Below are 20200 nucleotides of genomic sequence, written 5' to 3' on the forward strand. Positions count from 1 at the left end.
CAGCACCTTGCACCACTCCTGGTAATTGAAAAGCGCTTGATAAATGTTTGAACAAATCAGGTGAGTGAGTGAGTGAATGGTAGAATTAGACTAATAATACTTGGCTCATACCATACAAGATTCTTATATCATTCAGATTCATATTTTAAACTTCTCTCACTTTCAAAGAAAGGATTGAGGCAATGTGAGATTAGGACCATGTAGAAAAGCGTTAGCTTAGGAATCAAAAATCAACATGCTATAAAATCATGCCGAGTATTTAGGATTTGCACACCTCCGAGCTCCAGTCGCTTTTGCAGTCCTGTCCCTCAGCTGAACACCAGCCTCCTCCCTCCTCACAGTCCCTACTGGCTGCCTCTGCAGGCCTTGGCCATGAGGCAGAAGTTGTGTGTATAGGCCAAGTGCTCCATGGAGGATTCCCGACTCTGCATTGTAGATTTGGCAGCTGTCAGTTACATGTGATGGCTAAACATGAGAGTGGATGAGGCCACCTAATGAGAGGGTACCAGCAGGAGAAGAGGAAAGGCCCATTAGCATTTATTTTAAGGGGAGGTACCCACTCCACTTTCTTGCCTGGAGATTTCCATGGGGGTCACTGAGTCGGATGCGACTGGGCAACTGAACATTTTCACTTTCACCAAAGAAAAAGCCTTTCCCAAGAGAGAAAAAAGAGAGGAGGAGGGAAAAATCGGCTGAAGAAGGTGGTGTTCCCAAAACCCAGAAATGAAGTATGGCCACAGGTGATAGCATTGTTTCTAGGCAGCAGTTCCTTACTTGTGAAATGTGACAAGTGTTCTACTTTGCAAATCATTCTGAGTAAAAGACGATCGTGTAAACGAAAGCCCTCTGTAAACTGTAGATAGGTTACATAAATGAATCTTTTTCATCAAAAAAAAAAATACATGCAGAGTACATCGTGAGAAACACTGGGCTGGATGAAGCACAAGCTGGAATCAAGATTGCCAGGAGAAATATCAATAACCTCAGATATGCAGATGACACCAGGAAGTAAAGAAGAACTAAAGAGCCTCTTGATGAAAGAAGACAGTGAAAAAGTTGGCTTAAAACTCAACATTCAGAAAACTAAGATCATGGCATCTGGTCCCATCACTTCAGGGCAAATAGATGGGGAAACAGTGGGAACCAGTGACAGACTTTGTTTTCTTGGGCTCCAAAATCACTGCAGATGGTGACTGCAGCCATGAAATTAAAAGATGCTTGCTCCTTGGAAGAAAAGGTATGACCAACCTAGACAGCATATTAAAAAGCAGAGATATTACTTGCCAACAAAGGTCTGTCTAGTCAAAGCTATGGTTTTTACAGTAGTCATGTATGGATGTGAGAGTTGGACTATAAAGAAAGCTAAGCGCCAAAGAATTGATGCTTTTGAACTGTGGTGTTGGAGAAGACTCTTGAGAGTCCCTTGGACTGTAAGGAGATCCAACCAGTCAATCCTAAAGGAAATCAGTCCTGAATATTCACTGGAAGGACAGATGCTGAAGCTGAAACTCCAATACTTTGGCCACCTGATGTGAAGAACTGACTCATTGGAAAAGACCCTGATGCTGGGAAAGATTGAGGGCAGGAGGATAAGGGGACAACAGAGCATGAGATGGTTGGATGGCATCACTGACTCTATGGACATGAGTTTGAGTAAACTCCGGGAGTTGGTGATGGACAGGGAGGCCTGGAATGCTGCAGCCCATGGGGTCGCAGAGTCAGACATGACTGAGCAACTGAACTGAACTGAACTGATGTTCTATTAAGTTGCCATGATCACAGAGTGAGCCTACACTGAACCATTGCTCCAGGGGAAATACAAGGTTAGGTTCCCGCAAGCCTCCAGTCACAACCAAGAATCAATACGTAACCTTCTGTTATGTGTGCTTCTGTTTAAAGACACCATATTGACTATACATTGTTGACTGATTAACACTGAACTCAGGGCCAACAGCACTACATCTCAGGCCTGAAGAAGCTTCTCCAACACATACTTTCTCCAAAAGGCACTTTACAGCCATCTTGCGCTTAGGAACACTGAACAGCACTTCACTATGCCTGGGGGCATTTAAAACAGCAAGGTCACCAACAAAAAGCACAAAATGTGGCACTAAATTGGCCTCAGGAAGGACACTTGTTTGCAGTAGGAGAGCTGAAGCAAGAAGGCAGAGCGTTGTCTTGTTCACCCTCAGCTGGGAGCACGTGCATACCCACAAATGATGGTGCGAGCACCACAGTTATAAATAAATTTAGGAGTAGGTGAATTCGCTGATCCAGAATCCACAGATGATGAGGACTGCCTGTAATAACAGATACACTTTTATGGAAAATTCTTACTCAGAAGAGTCAAATACCAATATTCTACCACTGAACCCTTTCCCAGAGTAGTTTAACATTGAGCGCCTTACAACTTATAAACTGTCATTTAGAAAGGAAATTAAATCTCCTTTCCATAATGGATAAGAAAGTGATGGGTTTCATCATTCATTTTATTTAATGTATTTATCATCTTTAGCAAAATCCATCTCTTTTTATTATTCAATTACATTCAGCCAAGCAAGACAGAATCTCCACCAGGAGAACATGGAGATGGGCGGGATGATATGAGATAAAGAAACTTACAGTCCTCTTGGGTGTGGGAGGGAGGTTCAGAAAATTCATTTTAATACAAGTGGAATATGATCAAGGCCACCATAAATATCTAACATGTATGAGACTGGAAAAAATCTAATGCTATGGAGGCCAAATGAAGGAGAAAGGGTATCCTCTTGGGACTGTCTGGAAGATATGAAGGAGATGGTAAGATCTGAAACGATCTTGAAGGATTAGTAAAATGGCAGCTGGAGCTGTGGGATGGGGTGTTGAGAATGTCTTAATACCAGAAGCAGAAGAGCACAGCAGGGAGACCTGCTCTGGGATCTGGGTCAGAACTCAGCATGCATGTAGGGGAGGAGGAAGGCATGGTTTCCATTTTTGCTGTAAAGCAAGGCACAGTGGCCCTGAAGTGATCACAGAGAAGAGAAGTGGAAGGCAAATGGCAGTGAGGAAGGGAAATCCATCCAATGATCTTAATCCTTCATACTGTTTTCAGAAGCTTCTAGGTTTATTCTATTTTCACACTGCAGTGGTTAACTCTTTACCTGTTCATCTTTTACCTCCTTAACTAGACAACATCCTACATGTAAGCTTCCCTGGTGGCTCAGCTGGTAAACATTCTGCCTGCAATGTGGGAGACCTGGTTCAATCCCTGGGTTGGGAAGATTCCTTGAAGAAGGGAATGGCTACCCACTCCAGTATTCTGGCCTGAAGAATTCCATGGACTGTATAGTCCATGGGGTCGCAAAGAGTCGGACATAACTGAGTGACTTTCACTTTCAAGCAGCGGTCACGCCTCATTCTTCCTTAGCTTCCCTCCCTCTGCCTCTGTCCTCTCTCCCTAATACATACACACACACACACCCTAACATACAAAAGATGACCTGAACCATGGCTTCATGTCACCACACATCAATAAATATTTATTCATTCAGTAATGGATTTGATAAACACACTAAGCCCTGGTCTGTTTTCCTCAGGGAGGATGTGACTAAACTTTGTTAGGAACTGTCCCTACATTTCCCTGCAATACATGTGTCAGGAAGATTCCCTGGAGAAGGGAATGGCAACTCACTCCAGTATTCTTGCCTGGAGAATTGCATGGACAATATAAAACAGATATTATTAATAAAATTCTACTAACAGCCAGTCTATAGCCAGGAACTTATAAATTAACTATGGCCTATTATTTATTGCTTCTAAATTTTAATTTTCTATTAAAAGAGAGTATTATAGAACAGAGGTAAATTTTAAAATACACACTTTTGCAGTCAAATTGTTTTACTTACTGTTTCAAAACCTCGGTGTGGGTGATCAGGAAATCCACCTGGTCTACCGCCTTTAAATTCATCAAACAGTAAAAATGGATCCAGATTTTTTAACTGAAATAAAAATAAAACCCAGCAGATTAGATGTGCCTTTTAAGTCACACTACTTGGGGCTATATTCATAAACAGATCTAATGAATCTCATTAAAAACGACTTGGCTAATAAGCAATTTTTTGCAATACAAAATGCTTTCAGGAAAGAATTCCTTATACACACACACACACACACAGTCACTAAGTTAATCAGTTGACATTTTATGAGAAGTGGACAAATGATTCATGATCATCTAAGATCTAAGTAGTCAAGCACAAACAAGATAAAGTCCAAAAAGATTCATAATCTCATGGGGGAACACACTAGAACATCAATTACTGTGCTATGATGATAAATGCTCTGGACGAAGTTAGCATATAGGAGAATGGGGAGACATTAGGGCTGGTTCAACCAGGGAGGTGTCACTTGAGCTGAGTCTTAAAGTATATATATGTAGAAGTTAATCAAGAAGAAGCAGGAGAAAGAGTAATATTCTAAATAAAAGAGCAGAGAAGCAGCTTGGTAAGATTGAAAACCTGTGAGGAAACTACTCTTGTGAAGCAAAAAAATGCACATGGAACTATGATGAGAGATGGGCTGAGGACAGAGGTCAAATCATAAAGGAGTTTGGGTTTTATCCTGAAGGTGATGGGTTTAATCAGGCTGAGATGATAAGATCTAGAAAGAGCATTCTAGCATATATGTGGAAGATGGTCTGGAAAAGAAAGAGATGGGAGGCAAAGAGTATTTAGAAGGTGCTTTCAACAATCTAGCTCAGTTGGTTAAGAATTCACCTGCAATGCAGAAGACCCCCAGTTCAATTCCTGGGTCAGGAAGATCCGCTAGAGAAGGGATAGGCTACCCACTCCAGTATTCTTGGGCTTCCCTTGTGGCTCAGTTGGTAAAGAATATGCCCGCAATGCAGGAGACCTGGGTTTGATCCCTGGGTTGGGAAGATCCCCTGGAGAAAGGAAAGGCTACCCACTCCAGTATTCTGCCCTGGAGAATTCCATGGGCCATATAGTCCATGGGGTCTCAAAGAGTCGGACATGACTGAGCGACATTCACTTTCAGTTTTCAACAGTCTGGGCAACAACGAAGGCCAGGTCTAAGGCAATGGCAGTAGTGATGGAGAATGGGAAAAAGGAAGAGCATTAGATCACTTCCAACTTTCTAGCTTTGGGGCCTGGGAGGGTGGTAAGGCCATCCAGAAATACAAGAAACATAACAGAAGGAGCCTTGAAGTAGGCATGGTGACTTCATTCTAGGTCACGCTGAGTTTGAGATATGTATATAAATGATATATATATATATATAAACAGTACTATGAATATTCAGTGTCTAGTATACTGTGTAAAAACTAGACAGCAAATGAAGATAAATCTTGAGCCCAAGTGAGAGGCAAAAGCAGAGCTGGCTTCATCAGCATATCCTTATGGTCACCTTGGTTATCCTTGGCCATTTGCTATTCTACACAAATTTTAGAAAATATCTACAAACAAAAATGTTGGACTTTTGGTTGGAACTGCTTTGAATGTATGGATCAATTTGGGGAGAAATGATATTTATGTAGTATTGAGTTTTCCTATTCATAAACATGGTTACTTCTATTTATTTAGGTTTTGGAAATGTCTTTCAATAGGATTTAAAATTTTCTCCATACAGATTTTGCATATATGAAACTTTTTTCGACTAACATGCATTTTATGGTATTATAAATAATATATTTGAGATATAACTGACATATTATATTAGTTTTAGATGTACAAGGTAATGATTTGATATTTTTAAATACTGTGAAATGATCACACACTACCATCTGTCCCTATAAAAAAGTACGAAAAAATGAATATTTTTTAACAGTCTGCTGCTAGGGATCAAAAATGTGAATGGAAGGACTTCCCTGGTGGTCTAGTGTTTAAGAGTTCATGCTTCTACCACAGGAGACACAGGTTTAATTCCTTGTCATAAACTAAGATCCTACATGCCATATGGCATGGCAAAAAATAAAAAAATTTTAAAAAGAAGTGTGACTAGAAAGGTGATTTTGAACACTGCTAAGCTCTTATTGATTTTAATAATTCATTTGTAGCTTCTGTTGGATTTTCTTTGCAGACATTCATATCACCAGTATATTTTTTTGGTTTTATTTACTTATTTTTATTTATTTTAATTGGAGGCTAATTACTTTACAGTATTGTGGTGGTTTTTGCCATACATTCACATGAATCAGCCATGGGTGTACATGTGTTCCCCATCCTGAACCGTCCCCCCCACCTCCCTCCCTATCCCATCCCTCAGGGTCATCCGAGTGCACCAGCCCTGAGCGCCTGGTCTCATGCATTGAACCTGGACTGGCAATCTATTTCACATATGATAATATACATGTTTCAATGCTATTCTCTCGAATCATCCCACCCTTGCCTTCTCCCACAGAGTCCAAAAGTCTTCTTTACATCTGTGTCTCTTTTGCTGTCTTGCATATAGGGTCATTGTTACCGTCTTTCCAAATTCCATATATATGTGTTAATATACTGTATTGGTGTTTTTCTTTCTGACTTACTTCACTCTATAATAGGCTCCAGTTTCATCCACCTCATTAGAACTGATTCAAATACATTCTTCTTAATGGCTGAGTAATATTCCATCATGTGTATGTACCACAGCTTTCTTATCCATTCGTCTGTCGATGGACATCTAGGTTGCTTTCATGTCCTGGCTATTGTAAACAGTGCTGTGATGAACATTTCACCAGTATATTTTTATCAATAAGCTTTTGGCCAACAGTTGACAAAGTATTGGGTTGGCCAAAAAGTTCTTTCGGAAGTTCTTTTGGAAAACATCCACACCACACCATCTTACCACTCAGTTCAGTGGCTTGGTCGTGTCCGACTCTTTGCAACCCCTTGGACTGTAACACACCAGGCTTCCCTATCACCAACTCCCAGAGCTGGCTCAAACTCATGTCCATCCAGTTGGTGATCCATCCAACCATCTCATCCTCTGTTGTCCCATTCTCCTCCTGACTTCAAATCTTTCTCAGCATCAGGGTCTTTTCCAATGAGTCAGTTCTTCCCATCAGGTGGCCAAAATATTGCAGTCTCAGCATCAGTCCTTCCAATGAGTATTCAGTACTGATTTCCTTCAGGATTGACTGGTTTGATCTCCCTGTAGTCCAAAGGACTCTCAAGATTCTTCAACACCACAGTTCAAAAGCATTGATTCTTCAGCACTCAGCTTTCTTTACAGTCCAACTCTCACATCCATAAATGACCATGGGAAAAACCATAGCTTTGACTAGATGGACCTTTGTTGGCAAAGTAATGTCTCTGCTTTTTAATAATGCTGTCTAGGTTGGTCATAGCTTTTCTTCCAGGGACCAAGCATCTTTTAATTTCACGGCTGCAGTCACCATCTGCAGTGATTTTGGAGCCCAAGAAAATACAAGTCTCTCACTGTTTCTACTGTTTCCCCATCTATTTCCCATGAAGTGATGGGACCAGATGCCATGATCTTAGTTTTCTGAATGTTGAGTTTTAAGCCAACTTTTTCACTCTCCTCTTTCACTTTCATCAAGGGCCTCTTCAGTTCTTCTTTGCTTTCTGCCATAAGGGTGGTGTCATCTGCATACATGAGGTTGTTGATATTTCTCCTGGCAATCTTGATTCCAGCTTGTGCTTCATCCAGCCTGGCATTTTGCATGATATACTCTGCATATAAGGTAAATAAGCAAGGTGACAATATACAGCCTTGACGTGCTCCTTTCCCAATCTGAAACCAGTCTGTTGTTCAATGTCTGGTTCTAACTGTTGCTTCTTGATCTGAATACAGATTTCTCAAGAGGCAGGTAAGGTGGTCTGGCATTCCCATCTTTTTAAGAATTTTCCAGAATTTATGGTGATCCACACAGTCAAAAGCTTTGACATAGTCAATAAAGCAGAAGTAGATATTTTTCTGGAACTCTCTTGCTTTTTCGATGATCCAACGGATGTTGGCAATTTGATCTCTGGTTCCTCTGCCTTTTCTAAATCAGCTTGAACATCTGGAAGTTCTCAGAAGATCTTACCACTACAACTCACTGAAGGCTCAGGTGACCATTAGCATTTTTTTCAGTTCAGTTCAGTCGCTAGCTGCTGCTGCTAAGTCACTTGCTGCTGCTGCTGCTAAGTCGGTTCAGTCATGTCCAACTCTGTGTGGCCCCATAGATGGCAGCCCACCAGGCTTCCCTGCCCGTCATCAACTCCCAGAACTTGCTCAGACTCATGTCTATAGAGTTGGTGATGCCATCCAACCACCTCATCCTCTGTTGTCCCCTTCTCCTTCTGCCTTCAATCTTTCCCAGCATCAGGGTCTTTTCCAATGAGTCAGTTCTTCGCATCAGGTGGCCAAAATATTGTAGCTCCAGTATCAGTCCCTCCAATGAATATTCAGGACTGATTTCCTTTAGGATTGACTGGTTGGATCTCCTTGCAGTCCAAAGAAGTATGTACATTTTTTAAGACACAATACTACTGCACACTTGTAGACTAAGTGTGTATAAACATAAGTAATTTCTATAGGCACTGAGAAACCAAGATAATTGTGTGAACTACTTTATTGCAATATTTGCTTTATTGCAATGGTGTGGAACTGAACCCCCAACATCCCTGAGGTATGCCTGCATGAGAGTGGCCCAAGGAAAATCACAGCAGAAAGGACTGCCTGGCCAAAAGAGGAGTGGGGCATAGAAGCAAATGCAGATGAATGATGGGTTTCCTTCCTGTTGGGAGCACACCCGCCAACATCATGATATGCAATCATTCCAATTATAGCCTGGCTACCCTGTCCATATACAGTATAATGGATGGTACCAGTTGGCCCAGCTCCATCTCTTGTTCACCATTCATCACCAAAACAACATTATAAATTCCTCTACCTCCATATTTACAGCAACAAGGAACGTGTCACCTAGAGCCACTAATGTTAAACACTGTTGTAAATTCTACCCTACAATAGCTCTGTGCTCTAGTTTTTTTTATGAGATTTTATTTTCCACTGATACAGTCTTGGTGCAAAAAGTTTGAAAAGTAACCACCTTGAAGTGAGAGTGATGTTTTCCTCTCTGCTGATGGGAGGGCTGGGGTCCATCTTTTGGCAAGTTGGCAGTGTGTGGAGTGCTAACAAGTATGGTAACAATCTAAATGTTTAGAAGTAGGGCCAGCATCAGCAAAACGTCTACAAAATAATAAATACTGGAGAGGGTGTAGAGAAAAGGGAACCCTCCTACACTGTTTGAGGGAATGTAAATTGATACAGTCACTATGGAGAACAGTGTGGAGGTTCCTTAGAAAACTAAAGATAGAGCTAACATACGATCCAGCAATCTCCTAGGAATATATCTGGACAAAACTACAGTCCAAAAAGATACATGCATCCCTATGTTCATTGTAGCACTATTCACAATAGCCAAGACATGGAAACAACCTAAATGTCCATCAACAGAGAAATGGATAAAGAAGATGTGGTACAGACACACACACACACACACACACACACACACACACACACACACACACAATGGAGTATTACTCAGCCATTAAAAAAAAGAATGAAATAATGCCATTTGCAACAACATGGATGGACCTAGAGATAATTATACTAAGTGAAATAAGTCAGAAAGAAAAACATTGTATGATATCACTTAAATGTGGAATCTAAAATATGACACAAATGAACTTATCTACAAAACAAAAACAGAATCATGTACATTGAGAACAAACTGGTGGCTGCTGACAGAGAAGGGGTTGGGGGAGAAATGGAGGAGAAGGTTGGGGTTAGCAGATATAAGCTTCTATATATAGGATGGATAAACAACAAGGTCATCCTGCAGAGCACAGGGAACTATATTCAATACCCTATGATAAACCATAATGGAAAAGAATATTTAAAAAAGAAATGTATATATATGTATGTATATATATTATAACTGAATCACTTTGCTGTATAAGAGTAATTAACACAACATTGTAAATCAACTATATGTCAATAAAAATTTTTCAAATATTTAAACAAAAAGTAAAAAAGTTGGGCTAAGAATAAGAGAATAATGGGAATAATGGTATGCTCTTTCACTGGAGTATGTCATAACTACTTAAATGGTATTTATGAAGAATTTATAAGAATGTGGGAGGTGCTTGGCTACCCTGTTAAATGAAAAACTAAGGACACGAAATTGTTTATACTGTACAACTAAAACATATAACTAAACAGAGGTAAAAGAAAACATTCTCTGTCTTCAGTTCAGTTCAGTTCAGTTCAGTCGCTCAGTCATGTCCGACTCTTTGCGACCCCATGAATCACAGCACGCCAGGCCTCCCTGTCCATCACCAACTCCCGGAGTTCACCCAGGCTCACGTCCATCGAGTCAGTGATGCCATCCAGCCATCTCATACCCTGTTGTCCCCTTCTCCTCCTGCCCCCAATCCCTCCCAGCATCAGAGTCTTTTCCAATGAGTCAACTCTTCAAATGAGGTGGCCAAAGTACTGGAATTGCAGCTTTAGCATCATTCCTTCCAAAGAAATGCCAGGGCTGATCTCCTTCAGAATGGACTGGTTGGATCTCCTTGCAGTCCAAGGGACTCTCAAGAGTCTTCTCCAACACCACAGTTCAAAAGCATCAATTCTTCGGCGCTCAGCCTTCTTCACAGTCCAACTCTCACATCCATACATGACCACTGGAAAAACCATAGCCTTGACTAGAAGGACCTTTGTTGGCAAAGTAATGTCTCTGCTTTTCAATATGCTATCTAGGTTGGTCATAACTTTCCTTCCAAGGAGTAAGTGTCTTTTAATTTCATGGCTGCAGTCACCATCTGCAGCGATTTTGGAGCCCCAAAATATTAAGTCCAACACTGTTTCCATTGTTTCCCCATCTATTGCCCATGAAGTGATGGGACCGGATGCCATGTGGCACTAGGAATGATTCCTATTCACGTTTTTCCTTAGAGTGGAGACACACCTGGGGCATGGTAGACCCTTTGAATTAGTAGAATGTGGGGGTCTCTATAGCACAGGTTTTTCAGCCAGGGACTTTTAACTGGGTAAATTCTATATTTTATATATCTCTATCTATAGATAGAATTCAGGGTGACTGTAAACTTGGCTGGGAACAAAAAACACATCATTATTTTTACTAACTTCCAACTAAATTTTTTCTTCTTCTGAATTTTTTTTTGTAGTAAAACAAACATAACATGAAATTTACCATTTTAACCATTTTAAAGCATACAGTTCAGTGGCATTAAGTACGCTCACACTGCTGTGCAACAAGTCACCACCATCCATCTCCAGACTGAAATGTAACATTTCCTTTAATTATGAATGCAGTCAAAGAATCACAGTAAATTACCAGGACCTGTGACTTTGTCACCAATAGAAATCAAAGCTCTTTTCATATCACATCACAGTTGCTGCAGGTACTGAACCATGTTCATGCTCCTCAAAGCTTTGAAATTAAGTAGTTATGAGAAGTACCACTACATCTTCTTACTGAATGTTACTAGAGTTATTTAAGTTACTAATTACAAATTTGTTTTTGCAATATTTTACTAACTATATTTCAATACAAAGATTTTCCTTTGTGTGTAATCCCATGTATTTTATACATTTTAAAAACATTATTCTGAGAAGGAATTTATAAAACAACATTCTGAGACTGAACTGATGGATTTCAGCAGACTCCCAAAGGGGTTCATAAGACCAGAAAAATTAAGAACCCCTCAGTAGATGTGTTTCTGATGGAGTAATTAAAGTATTAGCTACCCTGAACATACAATACTGGGTTTACTGACAGGTGTTTGAATTCTTCTGCTGGCAATGTGGCCTAGAAGAATATGACACCACATCCATCTGCATCTTCCCAACATCCACTGTGCATTTAGTCCTTAGAATAATCTTGTTTGCCTGTATCCCTTTGAAAACCAAAATCTGACTGACCTCAAAAGACATTCTCAGATGAACAGGAAGCTAATGGTGGGAAGAGTATGAGAATATTAGAGCAGAATTTAAGAAGAGGAACAAACCAGCCTCACTTTTCAAAAATAATCCATTTCCCTAATATACTTCTCCTTTATTCAAAAAATATTTTGGGGAGATGCTCAACATCACTAAGTAGTAAAATGCAAATCAAAACCACACGGAGATATCACCTCACACCTATCAGGATGGCTATTATTAAAAAAAAACCAACAAGAACAAGAAATGACAAGTGTTGGTGAGGATGTGGAGAAAGGGAAACCCTACTACACTACTGGTTAGAATGCAAATTGGTGCAGCCACTGTGGAGAACAGTATGCCAGTTCCACAAAAAATTAAAAGTATAACTACCATGTCATCCAGCAATTCTACTTCTGGGTATTTATCCAAAGAACATGAAAATGCTAACTTGAAAAGCTGTATGCATCCCCACGTTCATTGCTGCATCATTTACAATAATCATGGAAAGAACCTAAGTGTTCAATGACAGATAAATGGATAAAGAAAATGTGGTGTGTATGGGATACAATGGGATATTATTCTACTATAAAAAAAGAATGAAATCTTGCTGTGTGCAACAACATGGGTGGACCTTGAGGTCATTATGCTGAGTGAAATAAGTTAGACAAAGACACTGTATGATCTCATTTATATGTGCAATTCAAAATCAAACAAAAAAAAGCTCATGGACGCAGAGAACAGATTGGAGATCGCCAGATGTGTGTGTATGTGTGTGTGTGGGGGGGGGGGTGACAAATGGATAAAGGGGGCCAAAAGGTACAAACTTTCAGTTATAAAATAAATGAGTCATGGGGAGGTAATGTACAGCACAGTGACTGTGGTTAATACTGCATTACATGTTTGAAAGTTGCTGAGAGTAGATCTTAAAAGTTCTCATGACAAGAAAAATATTACGGTGACAGATGTTAACTAGACTTGTGATCATTTTGCAATATATACAAATACTGAAGCATTGTGTTGTTCACCTGAAACTACTATTATATGTCAATTATACCTCAATTTCTGCTTTTGGAATCTGGAGCTGGGCACTGTATTCCATGGATTAGAATCATCATTTCCTTTTTTTGCACATAAGATTTTCTTTTCTCCAAGTCCCATGTCTCCCAAAATTTTCAAAAACTGCTCTCTGATGTTGAAAGATGTCTGCCTGACCTACAATCACCTTCTCTGAGGGAAGCCCCCACTTAGCCCCCCATCAAGAGGTCCAAAGAGTCCAGTCTCAGCCATCTCTCTAAGAACTCAAAATGCCTGGCAAATGGCTGACTGCCTCAGGGTAGAGACCTGACCCAAGAGGAGGCAATGGGATTCTCTCTCCTAGGAATTTGGGATTGGGCCCCAGCATCTGTCCCTGGTGCTTTGACTGGTGGGCATGTAAACCTAGGGGATCTAGCAGGTATGCCTGGGCACGTGCACCTGGAGGCTGACAGATCAACTCAGGATAGGATGTGGGTGTTCGGAGAGCAGCACAGACGTTTCAGTCAGGATCACTGGATCCACAGTACAGAAATCCCCTTGAGGTGGGGCTAGTCTCGAGGAGACCCCAATTGCTAAGTTTCGAGTTGGTTCCTAAGGTACCCCATGGGGCAGCTCATGATTGTCTCATGCCCTATCTTCTCAAGCTTACCCTCAGGGTCCCACCCGTCCCTTCTGCTAAAAAAAAAAAAAAAAAAAAAAGGCATGAAACAGCCACCCAACCAGCATACCTCCGGTCTTCCGATGCTTCTGCGGACTCGCGCTCCAACTCCTTCCGACTGCTCCCGGCTGAGCACTGAGAGGGTAACCTTCTTGGACGACATCGTATCCAAGGTTAAAAAGCAAGTGTTCTGAGGCTGAGCTGTAGAGGATGCAGGGTAAGAGAAGGGACAACAAAACAGAGACGTCATCAAGGAGGGACCGACCACCCACGGTCTATAAAAAACAGGATAGGAAATTCACCCCCCACCACGCCCCAAATATTGTATGGCCAAAAAGTTCATTTGGGGTTTTCTGCAAGATGTTACAGAAAAACCCAAATGAACTTTTTGGGCTTTTTGGCCAGCCCAATATTAACAGCTATAATTTTTTAATTGCTTACTCTGCACAAGACCTGGGCTAGATGCTTTCAAACACCACTAATGATGGTGGACGCCTGTGAGTGCTCAGGAGGTTCCCAGCACCCTACTAACGATTTACAATGGTTATCTGGTGTAGTCCCAGGACCACCGTTGACCACAGTTAGTAATAACAGCTGCTGGGCATTTACTTAGAACCTCTAATGAGCACTTTACCTGCTTCATCTGATTGAAATCTCTGCCCCTTCCTCTACCCCACGTTGCCCCAGAAGGGAGCTGTTACCATGAGCTAAGAGAGATCTGGGTATCTCTTATCTGAATGTGCAAGGATCTTGGCACTGAAAGGGATCTTTGAGGGTCATCAAATTCAAAGACTCGTCTATCCCTGAAGTTCAGGGTCAACTTAAGTGGCAAGAAATACTTGAACCTTTCTCTGAAGTCTTCCAGAGCACAGAAAAGCACAGGAAACTCACGGAGGAGGTGCCCTTGACCATGCAATCTGTATTCTACTCAGGACCCCCAATTCAAAAGTGCTTCCTCTTTGTGAGTCTCACACCAAGTATAATTAATCCATTTTCCACTTCAAATGCTTGCAGACAATACACGCAATCCCTAAAGCTCTTCTGCAAATGACATATAATCCATTCCTTCAAAGTTTCCCACTCAAACCAAGATAGATATTTTAGCAAGAAGCACAGACTCTGGAGCCACACAGTCTGAGTCTGCATCCCAGGTTCACCACGTATCGGCTGTGTGATCTGAGGCCAACTGTTAAACCTCCCTGTTCCTCAGGCTTTCCACCTGTGAATAGGAGTCATAAAACAGTGTAGATTCTGCAAAGGAGTGTAGTCAGTGTTCTAAGAATGTGAGCTGCTGCTACTCAGAGCACTCTGCGCGGCTAAACCCTCCAGCCAGTCAAGTGAAAGTGAAGTCCGACTCTTTGCGATCCCATGGACTGTAATCTACCAGGCTCCTCCGTCCATGGGGTTTTTCAGGCAAGAGTACAGTACTGGAGTGGGTTGCCATTTCCTTCTCCAGGGGATCTTCCTGACCCAGGGATCGAACCCAGGTCTCCTGCATTTCAGGCAGACGCTTTACCCTCTGAGCCACCAGGGAAGCCCGGCCAATCAAGGCTCACTCTAAGTGTGCTCTCCCCTGGGCTGCCACCTTTAGTGAACTCAATTCTCCACCTATGAGCATCTAGAAAGTATTTTACGTCCAGCCCCCGCCCCCAATTTGAACTATTTCTGGATCTTTCCAGACTCCTCCAATTAAGATCTATGCACGTGCACCACTGACGAGGTACTTACCAGATCTTAGTGCTCTGCAGAAAGAAAAGTCGTCTGCGACTTGCACCAAACTGCAGGGGACTACTTAAGCATCTCTGGCCATTTCTCTTAGGAGACTCCCCTGGGAGTCTAAAGCGGGCCAGAGAGGGCGGGGTCTGCCCCGCCAGCCCCGCGGGCGCCAGGTACTCGAGCCCGGTGAAGGGCGGCTACAGCAGCCCGTTTGGAGGCTGCAGCGAGGGGCGTGGAGAGGGCGGGCTCGGAGGGCGCCCCGCGGCTGCCTCACCGTGACTCAGCGCTTCGCTGCCAGTGGCCGCAGGGAGGCTGGAGGCGGGAGTCCACGGGTCTCGGAGGCCCTGGGCAAGGGCGATACTCCTTGATTGACAGTCCGCCGCCGCGCGGATCCCTTCACCCCGCCCCTCGCCACAGCTCCGCCCCAGCCTGTTCGGCTGCCCTTGTGATGGGCGGGCGGGGAAATGTCACTGGAGAGAGGCGCTCTGGGCCCTAGGAGGCATGGATGGGCCTAGCAGGTGCTGTGTTCAGGCCAAAGGTCCCAACTGGACCTCCTCGGAAAACTTGTCTTTGCCTGGAGTCGGCTACCTCCATCACTTCTTGGGCCTTGTGTGACCTTGGGCAGGTAGCTCAGCCTCTCTGTGCCTCGAGTGCCTCCCTTGTAAAACGGGCGTGGCGACGATAATACAGTACAAGCTGATGGGGTTGTGATGAGAATTAAAGGAGCTGGGCAGGCCCTACTGCTGCTGCTGCTGCTAAGTCGCTTCAGTCATGTCCGACTCTGTGTGACCCCATAGACGGCAGGCAGCCCACCAGGCTCCGCCGTCCCTGGGATTCTCCAGGCAAGAACACTGGAGTGGATTGCCATTTCCTTCTCCAATGCATGAAAGTGAAGTCTCTCAGTCGTGTCCGACTCTTAGCGACCCCACGGACTGCAGCCCACCAGGCTCCTCCGTCCATGGGATTTTCCAGGCAAGAGTACTGGAGTGGGGTGCCATTGCCTTCTCCGGGGCAGGCCCTAAGCACTGCTCAATTATTGCTTACATCATGAAGTTGCCGCTTTTACAGGGCTATGCGTAGGTGCAGAAGCCTCTAAGGATTTCTATTCTGTAAACAGCAGAAAGCTCATTGCCTGCTTTTGAAGAATAAAGGTGCTGGATAGTAAATATTTTCAACTTTGCACGTGTTCTCTGAGACGGCTGAGGCAGTTGGCCGTTGTAGCAACAAGCCAGCCAGAGACAGCACGTAAAATAAGTGGGTGCGGCTGCGTTTCAATAAGACTTTAATTATGGCTGCTGACATTTGAATTTCATGGAATTTTCACTTATCATGAAGTGTTACTCCTCTCTTGATTTTTTATTTCAAGCACTTAAAAGTGTAAAAACCATTGTTAAGCTCACAAGCTCTAAAAACAAGGTAGTGGGCTACACTTGGCTGCAGGCCTAGTTTAGGGACCTGCTCTAACGGGCATGTAGAGGAAGGGCTTTTCCCCAGATTACTTATATGTCAGCGTCAGCGCGGCTCAAATCGCCGCCTTACTTCAATGAGTCAAAGCTAAATGAGATAATATACAAGAACATTAAAAGTGCCATGAAATAATCTTGCTGCTTATCTTCATTATACTTAACCTTTGCAACTGTCTCCAAAGAAAACAGAAGTAGGGACTCTCTGTTGGGCACTTGGCAGTCCTTGGTAAATACTTCTGCACTCCCTACCAAATAGTTCAACGCATAGCCAATTGCCTGAGCCTGAAACCCAAGCCATCATTTGTCCACCTTGAAATCCTGTGGATTCTGCTCCTATTATCTCTTAAATATGTCCAGTGCTTCCCACCATCCATCTGCTCTGGTAGTCAAACCATTCTCCAAGTCGCAGGGAAATGAACCAACCGCCTAAAACCTTCCTTGCCCTCAAGAGAAAATCCTGTGATGTCTTTAACCCAGCCTCAGCCTCAGCATGCTGATACTTACTCAAGGATAAACATACACACACAGAGGTGGCCCCTCTTTCCTTTTTATGCTGAACTTTTTAAGGCTCTCGAATGTGCATTCACTCTTTTGTCGACTTGCTATGCCTCTGCCTGGAACTTTCTTTCTCCTTGATCTGGCTCATTGCCATTCATCTTTCAGCTCTCAGTTTCCACATCACCCCCTCTAGGAAAACTTGCCTGTCTGTCCTCTCAAATCCGGGTGAGATGTTTGACCTGGTAAGCATGCCGACTACACATTGTTACCACGATTACACATTGTTGATCAGTCATTGGTTCTCCTCCTTTGGAAGAGTCTATTTTCCTAAGATGGTTCCAACAGTGTCTCCCACATGCACATCTTCTTCTTCAGTGTGACCTTGACACACCCCACCATCACAAGTGGAGTTTACTTCTGTTCCTCCTAAGTCTAGGCAGGGCCTGTGGCTGCTTTGACCGATGGAATACAATGGAAGGGGTAGTGCCAGTTCTAGGTGTGGCTCTGAAGTAGCCTGGCAGCTTCTGCTTCCTGCCTTCTGGAAGTCAGTTGCCTTGTAAAAGGAGTGATGACTCTGAGACCAGCATTCTGGAAGAAGCCCACACCACATGGAGGAGTAGTCTTGGAAGAAGAAACACCATGTGAGGAAGGAGACAGAGGCCAAGGACACTGTGGCGCCAGATATATATACAAGCCATCTGGGAAGTGGCTCTTCCAGGCCCAGCTGCCATCGCTGACTCCGTATGTCTAAGACATGAACACTTAACTGCATTCTTCCCAACTTCCAGACCCATAGACTTGTGAGCAGATAAACATGGTTGTTTCAAGCCACTCAGTTTCCAGATTATTTGTTTAGTGATGATAGATAACTTGAAAATATGCTTTGATGCAAGAAAAGAGATGTGGTGGATTTTCAAAGCTCTCTGGAGTAAAAAAAGATTTCTACAAATATTTACCCTTTCAGAAAGCAAATCTGTTCATCTAAATGTTACTACCAAGGCAAGCAGCCATCCAGTAAGATAAAAATGTATTAAACTAGACTTGAGAGATGAAATGTTGTGTCCCACTGGGCAGAGCAGTAACCTCTGAAGCGCAGGGGTCCTTAAAGTTTCTTCAGTTGCACGTGACGTTGAGAAGGATGGCTTCCTGATACAAGAAAACAGGAGAAGATGGATGCACTCTACATTTTTACATGCTTCCATATTGGACTTCCCATACTCCTGAGGATGCTTTCAGTTTACCACATGTTCCAAGCTTCCCCTGGGACTCAGAATCCCCTCCACCTCTGAAACAGGCAGAAGAGCTCCCTTTCTTTCTTAACTTTGAGAAGGCAGTCGCAGGGAGAAGCTAATTCAAAGGCGTGCATTGTCAGGGCAAGGCAGAGAAGTCTACTTGTAGGCTGTTGCACAGAAAAAAAAGAGTAGACCTTAAAAGCTAGAAGACTTAAAATGAGGAAAAACAAGCGTGGCGGCAGTGGGGGGGAGCACAAATTTTTACAAATGGAATATGCAGCACGTAACATTTCACTGTAACAGGGCGGGCTTTTGAAATGAGAAATGTGACTTCGTACATGGAGCTATGAGCACTTTTCACACTGTCACTTGCCATCCAGTCAGCGATGCTGAGCAGGCAGCTGGATATATGAGTGTGTAGATATGCCATCAGCTGCTAAATGATTCCAGGTAGCACCATTATCTATCTTTGAGGACACCCACATTATCAACGTATTTTATGAGATCATTTTTCCTTTTTCATTCAAAACGCTTCTCGAGAATATACCTTATAGAAATACATGGACATCTTAGACATTTCATCATTTGCCATTTTTTCTTCTCCAAGCAGTCAACTCAAAAAATCTTTCTTAAAAAAATCTTTTTTTCAACATTGGTCAGGTTTTGGTAATTTGCCTTAAAGCACAGTCACTGCTGTTCATTAAATGACAAATATGTCTGGAATACTCCGTATTAGGGATTCAGACTCTCTGACTCCAGGAAATGGCTCCAAGTCAGCGACTGATTATTTTATAAGCATTTGTTTATGAAGGATATAGATATGCTCATGGTCGAGGACATTAAAAATATCCAGGAACGATGTGTACACTTGACTCCCATTTCCACCCTCGTGAGAGCAATCTGCATGGACACAGTCTGGTCCATTAGCCAGGGTTCTGACCTAGACGCTACATGTGATCAACCACTGAAACTCATAACTGCCTTTCCCATGGGTTTCTGGCAGTGTGCCTGAAAGGAACAGCTTATGACCCTCTCTTTTCAGCCACCGAACTTTCCTAGAATTCACCACAGGCAAAACATTCTTAGCCCTGAAAGGCTGATTCATCTCTGAATGAAGAAAATGGACAAATTTAGGTGAATGATTCCCTGATACTTTACCCAGTTATCCTGAAAACCTTTCTCAGTTTTCAGCTCGTATAATGCCATGTCTTCTGGCCCAATGAAGGCTACTTTCAAGATTACAGTGTTGGAGTTAAAATAAAAGGCTAATTTGAATTAATATTCAGTTACATACTCTGAAGTGTCTACAGATAAAGTTTGCTAAGTTTGCAACTTACTTTAAATGCAGCAAAAAATAACAGTAACAGTAGTGGTGGGGAAAAAGTGAAAATGAAAGTTGCTCAGTCGTGTCTGACTCTTTGCAACCCCATGGGCTATACAGTCCATGGAATTCTCCAGGCCAGAATACTGGAGTGGGTAGCTGTTCCCTTCTTTAGGGGATCTTCCCAACCCAGGGATTGAACCCAGGTAATAGTAGTAGTAATACCAATAAGGTGGATTGACAGATGGATAGAGGGTTGATAAATAGATGCCAAAACAAATGCAGTAAAATGTAAATATAGAATCTAGCGGTGTATTGTTTTTTTTTAAACTTTTTTGTATTT

General features: G+C 42.6%; 1 protein-coding gene across 3 annotated transcripts in view; it reads right to left on the reverse strand.

The window, feature by feature from the left end:
- Positions 1-15630, reverse strand: part of PIR (pirin) — a 97763-nt gene extending 82133 nt beyond the window's left edge. Inside the window, exons 1-3 of one of the 3 annotated variants that reach the window (XM_055563174.1) lie at positions 15353-15630; positions 13695-13825; positions 3885-3977 (exon numbers count right to left, since the gene is read on the reverse strand). In XM_055563174.1, the coding sequence (XP_055419149.1) occupies positions 3885-3977; positions 13695-13787 (186 nt within the window). In that variant the 5' untranslated portion in view covers positions 13788-13825; positions 15353-15630. Of the gene's footprint in view, positions 1-3884; positions 3978-13694; positions 13826-14065; positions 14203-14469; positions 15132-15352 lie in introns of those variants that run through there. The other 2 variants (XM_055563173.1, XM_055563175.1) reach the window with 2 other exon arrangements.
- Between the last annotated feature and the right edge of the window lie 4570 nt (positions 15631-20200).

This window comes from Bubalus kerabau, chromosome X, assembly GCF_029407905.1.
Source record: "Bubalus kerabau isolate K-KA32 ecotype Philippines breed swamp buffalo chromosome X, PCC_UOA_SB_1v2, whole genome shotgun sequence".
Taxonomy (NCBI): Eukaryota; Metazoa; Chordata; class Mammalia; order Artiodactyla; family Bovidae; genus Bubalus; species Bubalus kerabau.